The sequence below is a fragment of the Myotis brandtii genome, unplaced genomic scaffold (assembly GCF_000412655.1).
Source record: "Myotis brandtii unplaced genomic scaffold, ASM41265v1 scaffold76, whole genome shotgun sequence".
Classification (NCBI taxonomy): domain Eukaryota; kingdom Metazoa; phylum Chordata; class Mammalia; order Chiroptera; family Vespertilionidae; genus Myotis; species Myotis brandtii.
In genome coordinates, this window is record NW_005371037.1 from 679,063 (window position 1) to 704,371 (window position 25,309).

Here is a 25,309-nt window from a genome sequence, read left to right on the forward strand (position 1 = left end):
TTACTAATTTCCTTCATCTCTCACACTTCTATTATAGAGAAAGGGCAAATAGCAATATTAAAATATTTCCTCTAATTAATTCCCTTTTAATGTGCACAAATTTCGTGCACCGGGCCACTAGTTCAGTAAAAAGAAGTCAGACAATCAGAAGGAAATGAATTCTGCCAACAACCTGTGGGAGCTTGGGAGCCACTCCTTCTCCAGTCGGGCCTCTGAGGAGAATGTAACCCATCCACACCTCACTGTAGCCTTGTCAGATCCTGAGCAGAGGGCTCAGCTCAGCCATGCCCAGGCTCTTGACCCAGGGAACCTTGAGACAATAAATGTGTTGCTCTAAGCTGCTAGGGTAGCGGTAATTTGTTACGGAATGATAGAAAATGAATACAGCTTCCAAGGTTCCTGGGATGCCACCCTAGGAAACAGCCAAGAGCAGGAGGAATATCACCTCAGCTACCATGTATGGAGCACTCACTCGATGGCAGGCACTGTACTAAGATTTTGAATGGCTCTGATTTATTACCCACAACCGTCAATTGTGTTAATTGACCATTGTACAAAGGAGTCCCCCTCTTGGGAGAAGTGGGCAGGCCAATCATGTTTAGCAGCACAGAGTCTGTACTCCCTCCTCTCCAAGCCCAGGCAAACAATCCCCAATCAGAAAGCCTGTGATTTCTGCTTTAGAAATTCCAGAATCCGTGGGCCCTTAATCAAGCCTTTCTTCCTACCGTTATCACCAGCTGGATTTTAGTAAGTACCATGGAGCCCACTGAAATTTATGCATCCAGTGGAGAAGAATGAGCCTCAGGACATTTCAGGACTCATCTTCTGTTACATCTTCCCTGAAGAGGAGGCAAGGAATATTCAGACATTTTTTTCTTACTCACAGAAGTTTTATTTAGGTGGATACAACAGTGCAGAACCAAAACAGCATTTCACCTTTGTCTATGGACACTACAGCCTTGATTTTAGCTTGTCATCCCTCCTTAAAAGAAGTCAGCACGACCAGAAGGAAGACCTTGGACAATTGACATATGTGGGAATGAATACAAAATACAAGAGTGATAACCACCCAAACACAGAGCTTTCAAGGTGCTCATACTGGTTTTAAGGATCATTTTCTAAACCATGATATGTTCTCATCCTTTGTGGAGTAGAAGCCACCATTCTTTCCAAATGACACAGCAAAAAGAACTTACATATTTTCCTTTAAAAGTTGTGAAGAAATTTAGTCATTAAAAAGAATTTAAATTACACCTAGAAGCACCACTTACAGAATACCATTACATGTACTTAGGATGCTTTTAAAAAGCCAACTTGTTACAGAGAAGCTGATGGCTTCAGTTTTGTGGGGACATTTGTGGCGCTGTAGAACTCTACAAGATTTCCTCTTCTGGTGGGCAGCGGGGAAGCACTCAAGTCAACGGAAGCTTTTATAATTTTCAGGAACTTGAAGAACAATTACTGATCAAGCCGCATGCTTTAAGTGACAACACATTTTCACTGCTCAAAAGAGAACCCAGAACACAAAACATTTCATTCCAAGCAGGCAAAACCAATCATAGATGAACACTGATGATATTCCACAAATAACACAGTATCGTCTTTCTTTAAAGGTTTCACTTTACTTGTGAAAAACAGAGCCCAAAGGCCAGTGATTGCCCAGAAGCTAGTTCATTCTATGCCCCGAGATGAAACCTCAATTACCGACAACTGCACATTTCAATCAACAACCCTTTTCATGAGGTTCTGCTGGGAAATTACGGAGACCAGGACCTCTAAAACGTTAGTTGCCCTAATCATTGCAGGGCAGCACTGACCTTGTACTGAACTTGGAAAGTGGTCATGACTAACTCCACAATAAAAAGCTAAGAACGGTCACTACTTATCTGTAGAAACCTATTCATCGGCAGAAATAGTTCCTCCCCCCCCACAAAGAAGCTAAGTGAGCTCCCTTCCCCTCTCCTGCCGAGAACCATCTGCGGTTTAAAATCAAATCACAGTTGCCAACAAACGAGGAGTTATCACGCTGGTGTGTTTATGGATTCAACAAACATTTGAGAATGCCTATTACACGACAATCATTGTTTTAGGAGCTTCGGGTACAGCAGTGGATAAAAACTCCCACCCTTATGGATTTTCAATTTACCCTGGACTGACAATAGCAAAATAAACCAAACATGCACCCAGTTAAAAAAAAGTGTGCACCTGCCTCTAAGAGCTGAACTAATTCTCCCAGGAACGAGGCCCAGTGCCCTGCGGTCCTACCCTGGCTCGTTCTTGGATAGGATACCCAGTCAACAGGTTGCTTCCACAAATGAAGCATGAACACGCCACAAGACCCACCACACACCTGGAAGTTCCCAGCTTCCTTACAGGACCACTACGAAGCAGGACAAAGCGTTTTACAAGTGTTGGTCCACACTCCTCACATTCCAGTGAGGCTGCACCGGGACACTGATTCGGATCTGGAATAAGTAACACCTGGTGGCCAGAGAGAGAACAGCGGTCAATGCCAACTGCCTGACCAATCCAGGCTACCCACGCCAACTCTTGTAACTTTCCCATCTGATTTTAGAAAATGAAGTCGGCTACTCAATAGGGACACTTCGCTCAAAAGCGAGCCTTCCGCTGAGGCTCACTGTGGAAACACAAGGGCAGTGGGGGCCTCCACGCTGCTGTGCGGTGGCCTTTGGCCATTAAAGCACAGCTTAACCCTGGGGGCGTGGGCTGTGACCCCGGAAGGTTTGCTTAGTGTTTGTTTAGATCTGAAAAGAAGGTATATAGCTTTAAAAAAAATTTCCAAGGGAGTTTGTAACCTCCCAGAAGTTTAAGGACCTCTGTATTGGAGGGTCTCTGCGGTCCCTTGGTAAAACTACTGCATTCAGAATGAAGGGCCCAGGCCCAGCTGCAACGTGCGGTCCCTTGGTAAAACTATACATGCAACTGGTCACTGCATTCAGAATGAAGGGCCCAGGCCCAGCTGCAACATGGGAGCTATGAGCCTGGGTCAGAGGCTGCCTGGTGGTTTACTAGGCAGACCTGGGTCAGAGGGTCAGAGACAAGGTCAAGTGCTACTTGGCGGGGGAGGGGGGACAGGAGGAGTTCATTTAGGAAGTTTGTCTCCTTTTATAGAGCAATGAATGTCTCCTCACCCTCAGAAATCTGGCTGCTCAAATTAGTTCGCTAAGCCAGTAACTCACAGTGGATGGGATGGGTTAACTTTCCTAGTAACACTTTTTTCCAAGCAAAACTGTATGCCATCCACCTCAGCTTCCTGGCATCATGACTGTTGTTCTCAGGCAACCAGCCCATGGGCTTGTCCTCCCCACCCCATGCCAGGTCAGGGATGAAAGGTGATTGGAGTGATTGGAGCTCTTGACTGTTCAAAATCACCGTCTATGTCACGGTTTGGTCCAGGCTTCAACCTGGGGGGCACGTGGCTATAGAGCCTCTGGGGAAAACTGTAACTAGACTCTCAAAACCATCAGCCACAGACACTATGAAAAGAGAAAAATGACAGGGTGTTTCCCAGGAGCTTAGAGCACCCGCTGTGCGTTTTCTGGAAGGGCCTTTATTGCTGCTCCTCTTCTTCTTGCACCTGCCTCTGTCTTCCCTGCCTTTTACTAGACTCTGCACTCCTCAAAGATGGAGACCTGTCTTTTTCATGCCCATGTAGTCGGTGACTAGTGTCACAGACCTGCTCAGAGCTCAGAGAGTGGGAACGGGGACATGAACAGAAGCCAATTATAACTCTGATGGAAGGATGACACATGGTGGGACTTATGGAGTTCCTGTCTCCTAAATAATGTATCCACTTTACTGCTTCAAAACACTGCAAATCAGGGACAGTCTACAGAAAAGATGAGGCTTTTTGAAAGAAAAGCATAGTGTAGAAAAGTATGTATTTTCAAATTATAAAAAGCAATGAATGTAGAGTATAGTGATTGAACATCTCAGATACAATGACATGAACATGTAGCAAAATTGGTTACTTAGATCACTGCCATTTCCACTATAATTTAATGGTAATAAATATCACATAATAATAATAATTTAAAGCATTAATTGCATCCTTGATTATTTATTATTAGCTCTCCCTCGCAGAAACCATCACAGAAGCACAAATGAAACCTGCCTTTGTGAATATTCTGAAAGACAAAGAGCAGCTTATGTAACTTTTGTTCTTCACAAAACCGTCATTACATCAGGTCAACACTGTCCCTAAGAGCCACATGTAAACTTTGAGGTTCCTGAGGATTGCTCGCGTTAGCAATGTGTTCACTTTCTAAAAATAAAAATGGAGAGGTCCACAGATGTCATTTTTCAAAAGTTTGTATAAAATGTAAACATAGCTAGGATGTCTTTACATGGTCAGAATTGGTTAGAGTTTTTATATATTCTTGGCTTGAAAATGTTTACAAAATAATGCTTGGATTTATAATATGTACCCTTTTGTCACATTTATTCTGTAATTCTCCATCAGTGTTAGAATGTTCTTCCCCAATGGCCTCAATTCTGACACCATATGACACTAAATTAAAATAAATGTATAAAAGATGTACTTAAATATAAATAAAATACACTGCTAAACTGTGCTGGCTCCAGGCACACGGTATGGCAGCTGTCATATGTTCTGATCACAGTAGGCAAAATGTCCCTCACTTTAGGCATTCGGCATTCAGTTAATTTGTTTAAGTAACACCGTTTCAAATGCTTCTGCTAACAGGGGCTGTGCTGTGAACGCCCCTTGGACAGTGCCTGAAATAAACCTGGGCTGGAAGTTCAGATTTCCCTACGGGCTCTTTCCGAAGCATTCTTTCCGGGACAGAAGTCACAATTCAATACCCTTTAGACTCTGTCTTATACACTAATTTGTCAGGCAGACAGGCTGCAACAAATAGTGGTTGGTGTGGTTAGCCAAGGCTCTCAGGTGGCAGTGCAGAGAGAGCCAGGGTGTGCATTTCTCCCAGTTCAGGACAAGGCCAAGAGCAGGTCCACCTCTGGGTCCAGCCAGTGGACGTGTTTCTTGTCCAGCAGTCATTAGGGCATGTAGGAGATTCATACTGAAGTGTATTCTAACATGCTTATTATTATTTCACAAAACAAAACAACAGTTTCCCGAGGTCCTTGCTTTCCCGTAGCTCTGAGTCTCATTGCACCATCTATACAGAAAGGTGTTGCTTTGAGGCACTAAAAGGGCTACCACTCTTACTCTGATTAGTCTTTCCACTTTTCACCTGATGAGAGCTCACATACTTGCTGTGGCTTACTCATCTCTGCATTGCTTCTCAAAGGAAGTGCACGAACGGCTCTCGCACAGCATGCAGAGGGCCATCATTTTCATTAGGGACTCCGTAAGTCGTGTCTGCGATTACCAAGAGCCATTTACTGCAAACCAGCTGAAACCTCACAGAGGCGCTGCAGCCAAAATGAATCCCACGCCACAGGAGTCACGGCTCTGAAGTTCCTGAAAACGATCATCAGCAAGAAGAATCCAGGAGTCTCTGTCGAGCATTCCTCTCCCCATTATTTGCTTTAGTTTCACTGTGTGCATTCAAATCTGTCAAAATGGAAAGCAAATATCTGTGACAGAAGTCACATAGCACAGATTAACTTCTCTGCCGCTATACATCTATCTCATGTTCTTTGCCTTAGCCAATTTCACTGCACAGTGAAGTTAGGTCGGGGCAACAATTAAACCAATACACTGTCATCCCCCCTCCTCCCCCCTTAAAAAATATTTCTATTGATTTCAGAGAGGAAGGGAGAGAGAGAGAGAGAGACAGAGAAGAATCATTGATCAGCTGCCTCCTGCACGCCCCCTATTGGGGATCGAGCCCACAGTCAGGGCATGTGACCCGACTGTGACTTCCAGGTTCATAGGTTGACACTCAACCACTGAGCCACACTGGCTGGGACTTTCATTCCTTTTGAAAGAGACAGAGCATGAAAGACAAAAGGATCAGAGGTACAGGGAGAAAAGCCAATAAAACAAGACCAAAATATAAGCAAGAATGACAGCAAGGGGGAGCAAGAGGCAGAGTATGACATGGAGAGGAGGAGGAGAAGGAAGAGAGAACAGTCTAAAACAGTGGTTCTCAACCTTCCTAATGCTGCGACCCTTTAATACAGTTCCTCATGTTGTGGTGACCCCCAATTTCATTGTTACAAACTGATCATAATTAAAGCATAGTGATTAATCACAAAAACAATATGTAATTATATATGTGTTTTCCGATGGTCTTAGGCGACCCCTGTGAAAGGGTCGTTCGACCCCCAAAGGGGTCACGACTCACAGGTTGAGAACCGCTGGTCTAGAAAAAGCACAGCTTTCTTTAGTTGGAAATTTGGGCAGGCCCAATTCTTTACCTCTCTCTCCTAGTACTGAAGGGTTTCACTTACGAGCACACTAGGAAAATGGTTTAATGCAGAAGGGTGGGGTGGCAAAGACTGTCAATCATTCACATGAGTTCTCTCAGATGAAAGCTAACCCTACCTTTGAGCTCTGCCATCTGGTTCCCCTGCTGCTCTCCCATCATCTCAGACTGCTTGCGAGTTTTGCCGTCAACACTGTCCACCTTGATCATGCCAAGATTAGTCAGGAGAACCAATGGGTCGATGCCCTGACAGTTGCTTTTAATATTCTCCAGTATCTTAAGACACTTGTATGACTTGAGTTCACTTATATTCTCCTCCAAGAAAAGGTTGTAGAGGCTCAAGTCATTGTACCCTTCAGACTTGAAATGCAGAACACCAAAAGTGGGCAGGATTTCATACACTTTGAGAACATCTGTCTTCTGCCGGAAAGGAACGAACAGCGTGTAGAGAACCACGGGAACCAGCAGAACATAAACCACGAGGTTAATGAAACTGAGCAACTGGAAGATGCCAACTGCGATGAGTTTGCACTGAAACCGATCGGGGACGGTGCTGTCATTTCTCAGGATCCCTGATTTGATGCTGCAGACAAACTCATCTGACAGGGAGGAGAGGCTAAAGTAATAGCCCAGGTAGACGCATGCTGACAGTATAATGCTGAGTGTTAGCACCCGGCAGCTGATGTACTTGACAATTAAATTATTAGAGTTTTTCTTTGTCTTCAAGTACTGTTCCACAATTGGGTACTTGAAATGGCTTTCAGATATCTCCCACAAACTAATAAGAAAATAAAAAGCATTTAAACCCTTACCAAGACCATCAAATAGTAAAGACATAAACACATTCAACAATATCACACTAAACATCTCAAACGCCTTCCTTCCCAAACTCCTCTATTTATAACTTCACTCATGTACAAGAGAATCAAATTAGGTTTGAAAAAGCAAAGAATGAAAAGCAATAATAAAACACCATTCCCCTTAATATTTTAAAAAAGGTCTACTTAGTTAAATGAGTTACATTTGTAAATTCTTTGAACACCTGTTACCTAGTGAATGTACATGTTTGTTAAATAAATTTGATAGTTCTTATTCTGCTGCTTTTTTTAAACGGTAATTTTCTGCTCAAATGTGCAGAATAAAGTAAAGAAGAATTTTCTGGCCTGGCTAAAACACACGTGCTTCCTGTTGGCAAGGGAGGGAGGCAGACTGCTGAGTGGGTGTGGGTCCAGGCTGTGGGCCAACAGACCTGGCTCAGGCCCCATCTTGCCCACTGATTGCTACAGGACAGTGTTTTTATCTGCAAAGGGGGAAAGGAAGATAAATAAATGCTCTTGATGCTCTGAGGATTAAGCGAGATCATGTACTTAGAGAACTCAACATGATGTCTGGAATAGATTAAGTATTTTTTAAATGAGAGCTATTAATACTATTACTATTGTTAATAACAAGAATCAGAGGAAGAATGTAAAAAGGCAAGGCACCGCCTACTCATTTCCTTCTCTCACACCTGCTTTCTAAGCTCAGAGGCCTCAGAATCCTCCATGCTCCCCCATTAAGATATAGGTCAAAGCAAGTGAGCCACACCTCGTGCCCTAACCTGTTACCTCTTCCAGTGAAACAGTGATGGTTCACTCAACAAGGAGAGGACTCCTCATGTGAGGACAGATGCTGGGGCATACAGGTGGGGGTGAGATTTAAGGAGATCGAGTCTTCCTGGCCCTCCCGCTCCCATCTACTGGCAATGGGAATCCGAAGCCCAGACGGGCAGGAAAAGGGCAGAGAATGTGTGTTCGACAAAACCCGACTTGGTACCTGCAGGGGACTTAGTTACCTTTGTCCTACGTTCTCATTAGAACCAGGAACGGAGCAGGCACCATCTCTCAGGTCGCAGTCACGCACGCTCTTCGCGGCTTTAATGGCGCGGTTGTAAACTTTGTCAAGTTCTTCTATGATGAACTTCAAATCTGAGCAAATATGCGGAGCAGCTGCAAAACGCCAGAACAGGGAGGGCAGGTACAGGAGGATGGCGACCAGCAACAGGATGTAGGGGAAAAACTGAAACACAAGAGCACACCATGGGATCAAAGGTCCTCGGAGGCCACCTCTCCGAGCGCGTGGCTTCCTCATTCCGAGACAGATGTGAGCGCCCATGCCACTTGTGGGAATCCGGCTCATTACCGAATAACTGCTTCTAATGGCTAAATTCACTTGTCCAGATAAGCTTTGATATTGGTAATTACCTTTCTCCTTCCTTTCAATAGACTTTAATTGGAAATAATTGGCCACTACAGGGTGACACATGGTGTCTCCTCTCTCTAATCACAGAAAGAAACTAACTAACTAACTAAATAAATAAATAAATAGTACTCCCATATCCTTTTGAGTAATCCCTCAACAAAATCCCAATCAAAGAAGAGATCAATGTCACAGTGGCCTCTGCTATGTTCTTTTTTTAAAATTGCTGTAGTTTTAAAAGGTCACGAAGAGTTAGAGCTCTGCTTTTTTTTCCTCTCTCTCTCTCTCCTTCTCTGGAATCTGGGAGAATGACATAGAAATGCCTAACTTTGCTCACAACAAATGAGAAAAATTTTGGCTTCAGTGATTTAGGAATCATCCCACCAAACCGCTGAAACAAGCAGCTAAACACCACGAAACGAGAACAAACCTTCCACACTGGGACTGACCTGAGCTCGGCCCAACACCCGCACTTTCCAGCTGGACAACCTCAAGTCGGGAGAGACCGACCACATGGGCAGCAGTGTCAGGAGGAGGAAGGCCACGGGATGGGGATGGTTGTGCCAAACAAACAAGAGGGGGTCCAGAAGTCGGAGACAGCAAAGAGCACCCTGCAATCAGGTCTGTCGGGTGGTCAGGGAAGGCTTAGCCTCAAGAGAAGACACAGGACGTCCATGAACTAGTCAGCACCGATCTGAATTTCAGCTCAGCTAGTGGCCTTGGGCAGTGAGGTCATTGAGCCTCTGACCCTCAGTTTCCACAGCTATAAAATGGTCATGTAATACAGGTATTAGGAGAATTAAATTAGATAATGTATGAAAAATGCTTAGCATGGCATGTAATAGGCACCAAAGGGCTCCCTGCTGGGCACGTTATCTTTAGTCCTCACGATGACCCTGGCGAGGCCTTATTGATGGCTGCATGCTGCAAGGGGGAAGAGGAAGTCCACAGCCATTTCCTGGCTGCAGAGCACAAGGCTGGGGACAGAGACAGAACATGAAGCCTGGCCTCTGACCCCAAAGGCATGCCTGTCCCACCATAATACACTGCAAGTTAGTTTGCTTCCATGGAAAACCTCTCCCTACTTTTGGATTGCTCCCTTCCCACAGTTCCTCAGAGTTGGATCAGGAAGAGGCTCGAGCTGACACAAAACCTCCACTCTACACCTCTCTGGGAGCGGCAGCAGCAAGGGTACAGAGAGTTCTCGAATAGCCTCTGTTACCATCTACGTTTCCATGGTACACCTGTCAAGACTAAGAAACCGTCATTGGCACATTACTAGGAACTAAATTACAGATGTTACTTAAATTACTCCAGTGTTCTCATGACTTCTTTTTGTTCCCAGAGCCAGTATGGGGCATCCATTACACAGAGTTGTCATGTCTCCCTAGTCGTCTTGGTTCTATGACAACTCCTGAATCTTTCCTTGTTTTCCATGGAGAATAATATTTTCAAGTGCATAAAATACTTCAAACAATTTTGCATGTGATTCTTTTTTATTTTATTGATTTCAGAGAGAGAGAGAGGAAGAGATAGAAACATCAATGACGAGAGAGAAACCTCAATTGGCTGCCTCCTGCACGCCCCCAACTGGGGATCAAGCCTGCAACCAAGGCATGTGCCCTGACTAGGAATGGAACAGAGACCTACTGGTTTATGGGTTGACACTCAACCACTGAACCACACTGGCCAGGCTTGCATGTGGTTCTTTATGAACACATTTCAGATGGCCTAACAGCAATAACTCTAAGTTATGAGGGGGAGACAGTATTCCTAGTTATCTGTGGTTTCTGTGGGTGAAAAGTACCACTCATACCACTATGGATTGTGGCATGCACATACGCACACTTTCGTGTTAAGTTAGTTAGAAGTGCATAAAAAATAACACTGGCGTGTGTTTCCTACCCCAGTTACAAACTCCCTGATGCCATCGCAGACCCCAGGTTAGGGATCCCTGCCACAGAGGAAAGAGGGAAATCACCTGAATGGCTCTGAGCTTCGCCAAACCCTCTCACCAACACAGCCCCTTCGCCTAGGGATTCTGGCCTGGGACGGGCCTTCTCAAAATTATTACCCCAATTTGCATAGGGCTGCTGCACACTGACACCACAGCCAGTGGTTAGCTGAACTGGGGCTGCATAATTGGGGGTTGGCTGCTTTGAGAAAGAAGCAGTGTTCCTTCCACCCTTGCCCACTCTAAAGGGTGTCCATTAGTATAAACATATAACTGTGCAACAGAGTTTGTGCTGTTTCCTCAGCCAGGCATTCTCCTTGAGAGTCACAGAGGGAACTACTTCTAACTCAGGGATGTGAAATCTTTTTATAGAACACTTTTCCTGTCAAAGCTATTTGAATAATAGCATTTTACCTCAAACTGTTCTGAATTAAAAAGTGACTGTTTACACGCTGTGGTAATTTTTCTAACATGTCCACTTGGTGTAATAATTAGTACCAATGAGCTGTTCGGCCTGGCTTATTATAATTAGGAAAATGAATGTTTAAAGGTGTTATGTACTGGGTGTTTGATTTCTCCCCAAAATATCCTTGTACCTTGACCACCCCTTAGAAATGCGGTTGAATGCCACTATTTCTTGGTGTTCTCCATGGAGTTAAGCCTTATTTCCCACCATCAAAAATAAAAAGGCAACTTTCAGTGAATCTCTAACAAGGTGGTATTAAACTCAATTCAACTATACTACAAATAGAAAAAAGCATTCAATTATAGCCAAACCTTGGTTCTCGAACATCTCCCATCCTGAACAATTTGGCTCTTACCTCGACAAGCCTTTCATGTTGACACCTGTATGATCAGTTGTGACTCTCAGGTGACAAAGGAGCGAATGTGCGAGTATGAGTCGTTTACTGCTAAACCTCACGTTGTTAACATCTCAGGAAATTGTTCTGTGAATATTTTTGTGATTTTTGCTTTTGTTGCTGCTTATTATTATTAAACTAGAGGTGCATGAAATTTGTGCACTGGGGGGGGGGGGTTTGTCCCTCAGCCCAGCCTGCACCCTCTCCAATCTGGGACCCCTCTCACAATCTGAACCTGCTGGCTCCCAACCGCTCACCTGCCTGCCTGCCTGCCTGATTGCCCCTAACCACTTCAGCCTGCCAGCCTGATCGCCCCCTAACCACTCCCCTGCCAGCCTGATCTACGCCTAACTACTCTCCTGCCGGTCCAATCGCCCCCAACTGCCCTCCCCTGCCGGCCTGATTCCCCTGAACTGCCCTCCCCTGCCGCCTGGTCGCCCCCAACTGCCCTCCCCTGCCGGCCCGGTCGCCCTGAACTGCCCTCCCCTGCAGGCCTGGTCGCCCCCCAACTGCCCTCCCCTGCTGGCCATCTTGTGGTGGCCATCTTTTGACCACATGAGGGGGGCCATCTTGTGTGATGGTGTGACGGTCAATTTGCATATTGCCCCTTTATTATATAGGATTTTCAATTTTTACTGTACATTTCATTTCTTTTTTAAATTTTCATTTACAATTCATGTCCTTTTTGTTTTTAAAGTGTTTACATATTTATTTTTAAAAATAATTCTTTATTGTTGAAAGTATTACATATGTCTCCTTTTTCCCCCATTAACCATCTCCAGACTGCCCCAGCCCTGCCCCAGGACCACACTGCTCCATTATCTGTGTCCATGGGCCATGCATAAATGCATACACAGTCCTTGGTTGATTACCTCCCACCCACTCACCTTCCCCCACCTTCCATCCAAAGATTCCACATTCTATTCCATGCTTCAAGTCTCTGGATCCACTCCGTTTATCAGTTTATTTTGTTACTTACGTTCCACATATGAGTGAGATCATGTGATACTTGTCTTTCTCTGACTTATTTCACTTAGCATGATACTCTTCAGGTCCCTCCATGCTGTCTCAAAGGGTAAGAGATTCTTCTTTTAACTGCTGCATAGTATTCCATGGTTTAAATGTAGCACAGCTTTTTGATCCACTCATCTACTGATGGGCACTTAGGCTATTTCCAGATCTTAGCTATTGTAAATTGTGCTGCTATGAACACAGGGGTGCATACATTCTTTCTGATTTGTATTTTGGGTTCTTAGCATATATTCCTAGAAGTGGGATCACTGGGTCAAATGGCAGTTCCATATTTAATTTTTTGAGGAAACTCCATTCTGTTTTCCATAATGGCTGCACCAATCTGCATTCCCACCAGCAGTGTACTAGGGTTCCCTTTTTTCCATATCCTTGCCAGCACTTGTCATTTGTTGATTTGTTGATGGTAGCCATTCTAACAGTTGTGAGGTGATACCTCATTGTCGTTTTAATTTGCATCTCTCTGATTTTAGTGATTTTGAGCATTTTTTCATATGTCTCGTGGTCATCTGTTAAAGTGTTTATTTATAAAAGTATATTAGACACGTACTGTATATAAGAAAGGTTAAAACAGGGAATCATTTGGGGGTCTAGAACAGATTTATTAAATTTACATTATTTCTAACAGGAGAAAATGACTCAGTTTTTGAACAGCCTTCTGGAACGAATTAAGTTCGAGAACCAAGGTTCCACTACTAGTATATAGTCTTTATAATCCTTCCATCCAAATAAGGAGCATGGGAAGGCCGGGGAGAGTAAGGGGGCGGAAGGGGGGGGTAAGAGATCAACCGAAGGACTTGTATGCATGCATATAAGCATAACCAATGGTGGGGGAGGCCAGGGGATTGTCAAGGGCAGGGGGAAAAAGGAGACATATGCAATACCCTTTGTAATACTTTAAGCAATAAAACAATTTAAAAAATGGTACATCTCAAATAAATAAATAGCTTTTAAAAAAATTCTCAACCAAGAAAACAAACAAACCAAAAAAAACAAACAAATAAGGAGCATGGGAAACCTGCTGAGTTTTATGACTGCATCTGCTGGACAGGAACAGCTCTGTCCACAGCTCCATCTCCGCCCAATTAGGTCTGAAATGCTCAGCACCTCTCACAGCTGTGACTGTAGCATTTCTGTACGATGTCTGAGGGGCACTGAGTTCTTCCAATGATGATGAAGCTTCTGATAGCAGTGCGGAGACAAGCAGTGTACCTGCCTTAAAAACTGTGTTTTGCCCAGCCAGCGTGGCTCAGTGGTCGAGTGTCAACCTATGAACCAGGAGGTCAGGGTCGATTCTTAGTCAGGGGTTGCAGGCTCGATCCCCAGTGTGGGGCATGTAGAAGGCAGCCGATCAATGATTCTTTCTCATCACTGATGTTTCCATCTCTCTCCATCTCCCTTCCTCTCTAAAATCAATAAAAACATTAAAAAATTATGCTTTTTCCTATAAGGGGCTATCATGAGACCAACAGAACCTCCAGACAGAAGGAGACAAGGAGGGGATCCAGTATAACCTCCCTCCAGGTTCAAATCCCCTCCGCCTCATAAGGCGAAGAACTGTCCAGTTAGGACTGAACTACTCCTCCCTGAAATGTATGTGATCATGTCTATGAGATTAAATGCAGATGGGAAATTCATTCAAAAACATCTCCTGGGCACCTGCCAGGTGCTAGGCAGTGGGCTCAAAGTGTACAACAAGCATGTCAAACTCACAGCCGGCATGCCTCATCTACTGGTATTTAACCAATCCTATATAATAAAGAGGTAATATGCAAATTGACTGTCATGCCCTCGCACAAGATGGCCGCCACAAGATGGCCGGCAGGGGAGGCAAGTTATGGGTGATCAGGCCAGCAAGGGAGGGCAGTTGGGGCCGATTGGGCTGGCAGGGGAGCAGTTAGGTGTCAATTAGGCTGGCAGGGGAGTGGTTAGGGGGTGATCAGGCTGGCAGGCAGGTGAGAGGTTGGGAGCCAACAGTCCCGGATTGTGAGAGCAATGTCCACAGGGATCGGGCCTAAACCGGCAGTCGGACATCCCCCGAGGGGTCCCAGATTGGAGAGGGTGCAGGCTGGGCTGAGGGATCCCCCCACAAGTGCATGAATTTCCTGCACCAGGCCTCTAATCAAAACATAAAAGTGATGGCCACAAGGAAGGCTCTGTAAAGGAGGTAACATCTGAGCTATGCTTTAAAGCAGTGGTCGCCAACCTTTCGGACCTCATGGACCACCAGTGGTCTGCGGACCACCGGTTGGCGACCACTGCGTTAAAGTACAGTGAGGCCAAAACAAACAAACAAAACAACCCCCTCCACACACACACACAAAAGATAAAGCCTTACTATATTATATTAAGACTTAGCTCAAATTTTACCTTCTCTGTGGCCCTTCAGACATCCTCTTTCCTCTGTTGGAATCATTTCTCCTTGCCTGCTTGGTGAATTCTCTCCCATCCCAGGCACCAAATGTAATGAGTGAGCCCACAGTGAGGAGCTGTCAGAGCTGAAGCTGGACGTGTATCAGTGGTCGGCAAACTCATTAGCCAACAGAGCCAAATATCAACAGTACAACGATTGAAATTTCTTTTGAGAGCCAAAATTTTTAAACTTAAACTATATAGGTAGGTACATTGTTATTAACTTAATTAGGGTACTCCTAAGGCTTAGGAAGAGCCATACTCAGGGGGCCAAAAAGCCACATGTGGCTCACGAGCCGCAGTTTGCTGACCACGGTACTAGGTTGAATGGCATTCTCCAAAACTCACGTCCACCTGGAACCTCAGAATGTGACACTGTTTGGAAACACAGTCTTTGCAGATGTAATTAGTTAAGCTGGGGGCATAATTAATTAGGGTGGGCCCTAACCTGGTGACTAGTGGCCCTCTAAGAAGGCCATATGAAGACAGACATACCAGGAGAAGCTATGTGAGGACGGAGGCAGAGACTGGAGTAATGGTGCAAATCTGAGCCACGGCGGATTGCTGGCAACCACTAGAAACTAGAAGAGAGGCACAGATTTTTCCCTCTGAGCCCTCAGGAAGGAACCAACCCTGCTGACACCGACAGCGGCAGAAGTAGAATGTTAGGGAACCAGCTAGAACTGTAAGAAATATTAATCATGCCCTGTTAACCGTGATTGTTTTATTCTGATTAAAGAAGGCACATTCTAACCTGGCTGGCAGCCGCATTCCGGACTTGGGACCTCACCTGGAAATGCAGCCCTTCCTCCCTTTTTGGTGCTGCCTATTATCATGGAAAGATGAACAACTCTGCAGCAGAAACCAGAATCGCCAGTCCTTTGAAGGCCCCAGGCTTTGCAGATCACTAAGCCCTGTGAAGACCCCAGCCCTTTACATATCTGTGAACTGCCCATTTGCACACTTCCTTTTGTACTTCTGCCAATATAAGCAGCCGGCTTATGGTGGGGTGCAGAGCAGATTTTTTGTGGAGGACCTGCTGCTCTCCTGTGCTGCCGGCAGTATTGGAAAAAAACGCTCATATAGGATTCAACCCTGTCTCTGCTTAATTGGCACAAGTAGTGACAGGCAGCACAGACCCACTGTTTGTCTTGTAATTACACCTTGATTTCTAACTTCTGGCCTCCAGAGCTATGAGAGAGGAAATTTCCGAAGCTACCAAGTTTGTGGTAATCTTTTACGGCAGTCTTTGGGAACTCACAAAAGGGTAAGCAGGGACTGAATTATGAAGCCCTCGGCTTCCTACCATACACACAATGGGAAGTCACTGGTGGGTGGCGTGATAAAAATTGATGGTAGAAAGACTCTTCCAGCAGTGGAGAAGGGAGAGCACTGGAGAAGAGCGAGACACGGCAGGAGGTTCCTGCAGCGGAGGCGGAGAGTGATAAGCGCTGAGAGTGATAAGCACTGAACTGAGGCTGAGGCGGCAGCAGTGGGGAGAAGGGAAGGTGGGCCTGAGAGCTACAGACAGAGGGAAACAGTGCCCACTTGGAGGTGAGGGATGAAAAGGGGAAGAAGTGAGGCTAATTCTGGGTTTCTAGCTTATCCAAGGATATGGTGGTGGTGGTACCATTAGTTAAAATGGAGAAACAAGAAGGAACAGATTCACAGTAGAAAAGGGTTAGATGGGAGGCAGCCCCTACGATGAGAAGTTTTGAACGTGAGATACGTGTAGTCAGGAACATCCTGGTTGACACAGGTCGTAGATAACTGAAAATAAAGGGAGAGGGTCTGGCTGGCCTTCTGAGTCGGGACTTTGTAGCATGTAAATGGTTGAAGCCAAGAGCCTGGCTGAGATCATCCAAGGAGGAGGAGATACGAGGACCAGGGAGAGATGCGAGGGCCTGCCATTTAAGGGTCGAGAAACAAGAGAACTGAAGAGATGTGAAGGAATTGTCAGAAAGCAGGAAGTAGATAAACCAAGAACAAATTGTACTGAGAAGGTGAAATAAATAGACGTGCAAAAGATGTTTGTTCTTGGTTCTATGATCTTCAGACAGTAACCCACTTAAAAAAAAATCACAAATATGGATGTCAAGGGTGAGGGGCTACCCGAAAAGGCTAATGCATTCCATGGGCAGCTGACAGAGGACAGAGAAGAAGGGGGTAGGTCATTCCATTCTGCAATCAAGGGAAGACACCCAAGGCTCTGTGCTGGGTGATATTCTGGGAGGAGAAACATGGAAGAGAGATGGTAAGCACAGCATTTGTGTGTGGAAGAAGGAAAAGACTCCTGTTAATAGGATTAGAACCCAGTTAATGGAAGCAAGGGAAAACCTTCCTTAAGCTCTGTGTGAAAACGGAATGGCCCTGGCTGGGTGGCTCAGCTGGTTGGAGTATTGTCTCGTACACCAAAGGGTTGCAGGTTTGATTCCCGGTCAGAGCACATACCTAGATTGTGGGTTTGGGCTTTGTTTGAGGTGCCTACAGTAGGCAACAGATCAATGTTTCTCCCATGGGTGTTTCTGTCTCTTTCTCTCTCCCTTCTTCTCTCTCTAAAGTTAATGAAAACATATCCTCACATGTGGATTAAAAAAAAGAAAATGAAATGAATTATCCTGTGAGGCAGGGAGTTCCCTTTTCACTGATCCACTGGAAGGACTTTAAGCTCTACATCAGTGGTTTTCAACCCTATGGCCCTTTAAATACAGTTCCTCATGTTGTGATTCCCAACCATAAAATTATCTTCATTGCTACTTCGTAACTGTAATGTTGCTACTGTTATGAATCGTAATGTAAATATCTGATATGCAGGATGGTCTTAGGCGACCCCTGTGAAAGGGTCGTTCGACCGCCAAAGGGGTCGTGACCCACAGGTTGAGAACCGCTGCTCTAGATCAAGGGTGGACAAACTTTTTCCTGCAAAGGGTCAGACAGTAAATGTTTGTGAGCCATACGGCCTCTGGCAACGATTCGACTCTGTCACAGTGTCAAAGCTGACACAGGCAATGAGCAAATGAATGAGCATGACTGTGTCCCCATAAAACTATGTGTAGAAACAGGTGATGGGCTGCATGTGGCTGAAGCATGGATGTGATCATTTTTCAAGTCCTGCTCTGTCTGCATCCTTGCTTCTCGAGAGTGATCCCCGGACCAGCAATTTCAGTATTGCCTGGGAACTTGTCAGAAATGCAGAATGCAGGCCCCATCAGACCTACTGAATCTGAGTCTATATTTCAACAAAGATCTCCATTTATAGGCCTATGCACAGAGAGGTGATTCACATGCAAAGAGTTTGGGAAACATGGGTGTAGATGAGTGGTATCTACATTGAAATCCAAGCTGGGCCAACAGCATCAGAAATCTCCCCAAAATAGATAAAAACCATACTCTTGGCCTTGAAACCCCCCTCTTCCCCCCCCCCCCCACCAGGTTCCAATCCAGTGGTCTGGATGGGACTCAGGAGCCTATATTTTCACACAGATAAGGCTAAGGTTTGAAACCTCTGGTCTGGCAGCCTCAGAGGACCCCTCTAACTAAGTTTCTGTAAAGCCACTTAAGAGAACTAAACAAAGCATTGACAAATCTGTTAATTTTACTTTCTTGTTCTTGTTGTTTTTCCCTTCTGCTTTTCAGTTTAAAAAACAACAACCCTGCTTTCCTGTTTCGGAAAGAAATCTTGCCTAACAGTTGCCTACGTTATGAACTTGACAAAGAACGGAACACCCCAAAAAAGCCAGTTATCAAAAAGTCCTAAGGCGCCACCTGCTGGTGTCCTTGAGTGCACCTACATTTGCACAAAAGACTTCCCTCAGGGGGTACCGGAGGCCACCAGCAATAGATGGGAGAGAAAGGGAGAAGGGAAAGGAAAGGAGACATGGAAGTAGGTGGGGGAGAAATTACAGTATTAATTATGCCACTGCCATAAACTCTATGCTGATGATAAGCACATTGAAATATTACATGGAGTAACTTCTCTGGGGGGAGTTTGGGTCTCCTGGTTTTAATCCCGGCATCAGAACAGAACTGTGCCTCTCACCCAGAGCCAGATGCTCCTAGAGAGCTACGCCTGCTTCTGAACAGGACGTACAAGCTCCCCATTCCTCTCCTTCCTTCATGTGTCCTTCCCTCCACGGATGTGTTCTGCACACCCACCATGAGTTACACACTGTCCTAGCTGTACACCGACGAACAAGACCCAAGCATGGTAACTGGTTGTATGGAACTCAGTCCTAGAAATAAACAACCACTTAAGTAGAATTAAGGCAAGTAAGTGCCATATCCCAGGGTGACCCCAGGGAATGTACAACCAGGCAACACAAACCACAACGGGGTACAGCTGGTGTGTAGCTTAGCCGGCACCCCATTCTTTGGCTCTGTGTTTTAGGCAGGGCATGTGGTATTTCCTGGAGGCTTCACATTGACCCCGCTGGCTCTGGAAGCAGTTTGAATTGGCAACAACCCTCAGTCTAGGAGTTCAGAGGAAGCTTCTAGGTGGAAATGACATTGAGGCCATGACCAGAACAATACATTAGGAGTTGGCCAGATCTGGGGGCGGGGGAGGGTTGCCAGGGGAGGAGTCTTCGAGCAGAGTGTGTTTGAACAGAAACCGGGGACCTGAGGGAAGTCAGGTTCCCTGGAGCACATGGGGTGGTGAGGCTGCATCGGGAAGTGAGGCTGGGGTGGTTCACAGGGGCCAGAGGGAGAGTGAACACAGACAAAATGGTTTTCTTTTTCAAAGCAATAGAGACATTTCGTAGGGACTTGAAGGGCTGTTATTGTTGTTGTTTTTAGGGAAATGACAGTCAGACAGGCAAAAAAGAGCACCCATGATTATGTGGAAATAGCGGGAATGAAGGCAGCAAGGTGAGGGATGACGGCCAGCCACCCTAGAGAGGTGGACGGAGGGATGAAGGATTTAAGAGCTACAGAAAGCAGAACTGATGGGACTAGGGGACTGAGAGGATGTGGGGGGAAGGAAAAGGAGTCAAAATGGCTCTCAGATTTCCGGCTGAGGTCACAGGGTGGATGGTGTGACCCTAACTGAACTACAGGTCCAGGGGGGACAGGAGGGAAGGTGAGTTCAGCCTTGAACTAGTGTTGGAGGCATCTGCCAGACCTTCAAGTGTTCAAGTTCAGGACACACTGGGAGTGTGGACTGGAGCTGAGGAGAGCAGGCTGGTCAGAGATAAAGACCTGGTGTTGGTGGCATATGGAAGCTGAAACAAGGGAGCTGATGTGATCCAGGGACAGGGTGAAGCAGAAAAGAAAAGCCCAGGACAGAGGCCAGAGGAACCCCAACTTCTCAGGGATGGGCAAGAGAAAGAGTCTGCCAGGGAGACTCTGCCCCAAGGGTCAAGAGGGCATCTGCAGGTAGGCACGGTCCACAGAATTGGATGCCCGAGCGAAGTCAAGTAGGATGAACCCTTATGAGTGAGTACTGATTTAGCAACAGGGAGGTGGTTGGTGATCTGGGCAAGATCAGTTTGGTAGAAAGAAATGTGCTGAAGTGTTAATGGGAAGAGAACATGCAGGAAAAAAAAAAGAGGAAAATGGGGGCTGAGTTCCTTCAAACAGCGATTGGGGGGGATCTAGAACACAAGTGGGGCACAAAGAGGTCCGGCCTTTGGTCAGGAGAAGGGGCCTCTTCCATTTATCAAAAGGGAAGGAAAAGGCTGGTGCTGCCACTGGACCCCTGGTAGGTCTGATGGCAGAAGCTGAGCATGTTTTCATGTCTGAGCTTCCATTTTCTTTGAAAGTGTTGGGGGAGGGGGTGGGGATGATGTAGCTGGGTGTCAAGTACATCCTGGGAGCCAGGATTCTACATGAAAGAAGTGCGGCAAGGGTAAGGAAAAATACGGGAAGAGGACACACAGCTTCATGCCCAGCCGGAACTAAGGATCTCCCGGTCAGCAGTGGGCTCTGCTGCTGGACAGCATTCTGCTGGAAAGACTCTCCTTGTGTCCAGCTGGGAACTTCCACCCACAGGTTAGAGTGCAGACGTCTGAAGCCACACACGTGGGAGAAACATCTGAATCTGAAGGATACCCTGGGACCTTGCTCTCCCACTATCAGGCCATGGGACCTTGGACAAGGCATCAACTGCCGTGGTCCTCAGCGTCCCCTCTGTGAAGTGAGAGCCTGGATGAGGTGACCCCAGTCATCCTCACAGACGTGAGTTCACTGACTGTGGACAGGGCTAAAGAAAACCAACGGGAAAAGTTTTCTGAACTTGAAAAAGAAGTCAGCAATCCCACGTCTAGGCATCTACTCAAAAGAACTGAAAGTAGGGACAACAGATGCCTATAGCCGGTTGTTACACCGACAAAGGCCTTCTTACAGGACATCGGTCTTCCATTTGCACAGCACACCCTTCTCATTTCCCCCATGATCCCCAGCTCTCTCCCCACTGCCAAGGCCTCCTACTCCACCACCTCCAAAGCTGGAGCACCCCTCAGACCTCGTCCCTGTTACACTCACTCCCCAGCCAACCCCAACCAGTCCCACAGCCTTAAATCCCATCTATCCTCTGACAACCGCTATACAGGGTGGGGCAAAGGTAGGCTCACTGTTGTGAGTACACGAAACAGAGTTTATTCTTGTATTATTATTTTTTAATCTTTGTATTACTTTCCATACAAACAACTGTAAACCTACTACCTTTGCCCCACCCTATATTTATGCCTCCACCCACCCTCGGATCTCCAGAACCACAGCCCACTGCCTACCTGGGCCATCCAGTATCTCTGATCTCATGTGTTCAAGCAGAATTATTTGGTTTTCCTCCTAAACCTTCTCCTTCCTCAGACTTCTTCAGTGTAGCAAATGGTCTCACCTTTACCCAGCACCTAAAACCTTGGTCATGTCATGTCCTTGATTCTAATCTTTCCTTCTTCTTCCCAAGCCAATCAGGACATCTTGTCGGTTCCACCTTCTAGCCCTGCTGCTATCAATCGCCTGAGCCCAGGGGACAAGCTCTGCTGCCCGCGAGCCAGATCCAGCCACAACCAATCATGCACATGTCATCCACCTCGGCAGAGCCGAGTAACGGCAACAGTGACCGCAACTGGCAACGATGAAAAAATGTGCCCTCTGACCCTTCAGAGCAAAGTTTGCTGACCCCTAGTCTAAGCATCTGATCACCTTCGACAATCCTTTAGTGTAATCCTCTAACCGGCAATAAAACACCAAATGCTGCTCTTTGAGTGTTTGTTCTTTGCCTTCTCAGAAATAATAACGTCCCTTCCTCTCCATTTTCTGATCAAAACCCTGTGCCTCCCAAGTGGCGCTCTTCCTGCCTCTATTCTCTCCAGCAAACCCTCACTGAGGATTAACTCCTGGAAACACCATGCTCACCCTGCTCAAAGAACCTGCAATGGCTCCCATTGTCCCCCACCGTGTAGTCTGTACACCTAGGTAGTTTTCAAAGATTCTCTATAACCTGGCCTGACCCTCCAGAGTTGATCAAGGCCTCCACTGCTCCCCAATAGAATAAACCAATGCCTTCCCCTCTCCCAGAAGGTGCCATGCTCCTTCCCCAGGCAGTGCCTGTCATCCTTTTCTTTCTCTACCTTCTTCTATCACCATTTCAATATGTTCGAAACTCTCTCACACTAAAAACAAAACAAAACCTCCTAGACCCCAAACCCTCTATTTACCATCGAGTTTGTTGCTTTCCTTTCTAGGACAGAGATTTTTCTAAAAATGAAAAAAACATCTGAAGAAATTGTCTATTACTGTCATCTTTATTTCCTCACCTCCCGCTCACCCACTGTCATCCGGTGCCCACTTCTCCATTAAAATCACTCCTGTCAGGATGACTAATAATTTCACCAAATCCAGTAAGTTCTGTTCCACCTTTATTGCACTGTTCTCTCAGCAGCATTCCACCACACTCTCCTTTTTTCATCAAGCTTTCTGTTTATTCCTTCTCAGTATCTTCTTCACATGTTTGTTTTCTTCACTAAACAGTGAGTTCCTAGAGGAAGGGACCACGCCCTGTGTGGTTCTCTGATAGCAAATATACTAGAATGTATATGGCAGGCCCTCAACCAATGTTAGCAAAAATCAACTCCCTGCCACTTACTGTTTTCAGTTTGAAAACTTCCATTTCCCTGGGAAATTCTCCATATTATCTTGATTCTTTGAAGATTATATTAATGATTATTTTCAAGTGTGTGTCTCATAACTACTATTAGCTGGAACTCCTGTGGGTCTGTTTCTAGTTCTGGTTTTTCTCTTGACTTTCTTACACCCTGCTTTTTTTAAAAATATATATTTTATTGATTTTTTACAGAGAGGAAGGGAGAGGGATAGAGAGTTAGAAACATCGATGAGAGAGAAACATTGATTAGCTGCCTCCTGAACACCCCCTACTGGGGATGTGCCTGCAACCAAGGTACATGCCCTTGACCGGAATCGAACCTGGGACCCTTCAGTCTGCAGACAAACGCTCTATCTACTGAGCCAAACCGGTCAGGACCCTGCTTATTTTTAATTGAGTGCTGAACATTACATGTGAAAAACTGGTGCAAGAATCTGAGGCTCTGGATGAAGGGACCCCTTCTCCAGAGAGACTGGTTTATTTTGCTTCTGGTTGGCAGGTAGGCTGGAGAGACGCTGACAATCCGATATCTCCGTATCTCACTCATTCCACTGGTACTGGAATGATTCACACCAGGGCTCTAGTCCCTCTGAGGGCTGGTTTAATTCTGGATTACCACTTCTCTTCAGCAATGGCCTTTCAAGCCTTGGATGTTGAACAGTGTCCTTCCAACTAAGGCAGGTCCCAACTCCAATTTTTGTCTCCAGCTCTATGAACCTGGCAAGAGCTCTGCTCAGATCCCAAGCCAAACTTCCATCCAAACAATCTAGACTGCCACCGCCAGAAGAGAGCTCCTTAATCCTCACTAATACTCACAACCTAAGGCTTGCCCACCACGCTGCTCTGTAAGATCTCCCCTCCCACCCTGCAGGAGCAATGGGAGCCCAGAAACCTGATTCTAATCTCAGCCAGCAACTCGTCCTGTGACTCCTAGGCTTGACCTTTCCAGGGGCCCCTATCCTTCTGTGTAAAATGCAGTTGGATCAAAATCTCTGGCTTTCTTCCTGCTCTGAAAGTTTTGCAACCTCTAACCTTTCTGACATAAGGACAATCCCAGGCTATACATTCCTCTTCTGTGGATCCATCATTGTCCAGCCCTGATTACAACTTTCTATTCTCATAAGAACATTTTAACAAATGGATTTAAAACGACAACAGCAGCCCTAACCGGTTTGGCTCAGTGGATGGAGCGTTGGCCTGCGGACTGAAGGGTCCCAGGTTCGATTCTGGTCAAGGGCATGTACCTTGGTTGCGGGCACATCCCCAGTGGGGAGTGTGCAGGAGGCAGCTGATCAATGTTTCTCTCTCATTGATGTTTCTAACTCTCTATCCCTCTCCCTTCCCTTCCTCTCTGTAAAAAATCAATAAAATATATAAAAAAATAAAAGGACAACAGCATGATGGATGGAACTGGAGAGCATTATGCTAAGTGAAATAAGCCAGTTAGTGAAAGGAAAATACCACATGATCTCATTTATGGAATATACTAGTAAAGAACATTATAAACTGGTGAACAAAAATAGATACAGAGGCAAAGAAACATCAGACTGTCAAACTACAGCGGGAAGGCTGGGAGTGGGGGGAGATAAGAGATCAACCGAAGGACTTGTATGCATGCATATAAGCATAACCAATGGATGCAAGACACTGGTCGGGGGAGGTGAGGATATTGGCGGGGGTGGGGGGAGATAAGGGAGGGCGGGGGAAGGTCAATGGGGAAAAAAGGGAGACATATGTACTACTATTTGTAATACTTTAAACAATAAAATAAAATTAAAAAAAAAACTACAACAGCATGGATTTAGATTTGCAAGCAAAGCTGTTCAATTTCTGGAACTGTGCCCTTTCATACTGAAGAGCCTTATTATTTCTTGCCCTGGCTATAAGGTCATGCAAAATGGATGAGAACCCAACTGAACGCTAAGGCTGAAAGTCAAAGAGAAAAGCCCAAGCCCAAAGAAGAGAGTCACTGTAGGGCATCACTATGCCTAACGGCACGCAATAAATAAACATGAGGGGAACAGGCCTGAGTCTTAGCCAAGGACTTAAATTATTCTTTTTAAAAAAGAAGGACGCTGTGTTTGGCAACAGGCCAAGGCGGGAGAGAGTCAAACAAACTTCATCCTTTGCCTTTTCAGAAGCTAAAATACCACACTTTCCTCAGTGGAGGAATAGCAGAAGATACACACACGTTCTATCTGTGTTCACCCTGGACAAAAGAACCAGTGGTTGAAGATAATGACAGGCTGAAACAAAGCCCTACTTTCATAAATGCAGAGAAGAGAAGACCTCCTGGGGCCTCTTCACTCTGCAGAGAACGTCCTGCACAAACGTG

General features: G+C 45.7%; 1 protein-coding gene across 1 annotated transcript in view; it reads right to left on the bottom strand.

The window, feature by feature from the left end:
- Positions 1-868: 868 nt before the first annotated feature.
- Positions 869-25,309, bottom strand: part of PANX1 (pannexin 1) — a 28,650-nt gene continuing 4,209 nt past the window's right edge. Inside the window, exons 3-6 of the mRNA XM_005883076.2 lie at positions 8,212-8,435; positions 6,497-7,155; positions 2,913-5,560; positions 869-2,853 (exon numbers count right to left, since the gene is read on the bottom strand). Coding sequence (XP_005883138.1) covers positions 5,481-5,560; positions 6,497-7,155; positions 8,212-8,435 — 963 coding nt within the window. The 3' untranslated portion in view covers positions 869-2,853; positions 2,913-5,480. The remainder of the gene's footprint in view (positions 2,854-2,912; positions 5,561-6,496; positions 7,156-8,211; positions 8,436-25,309) is intronic.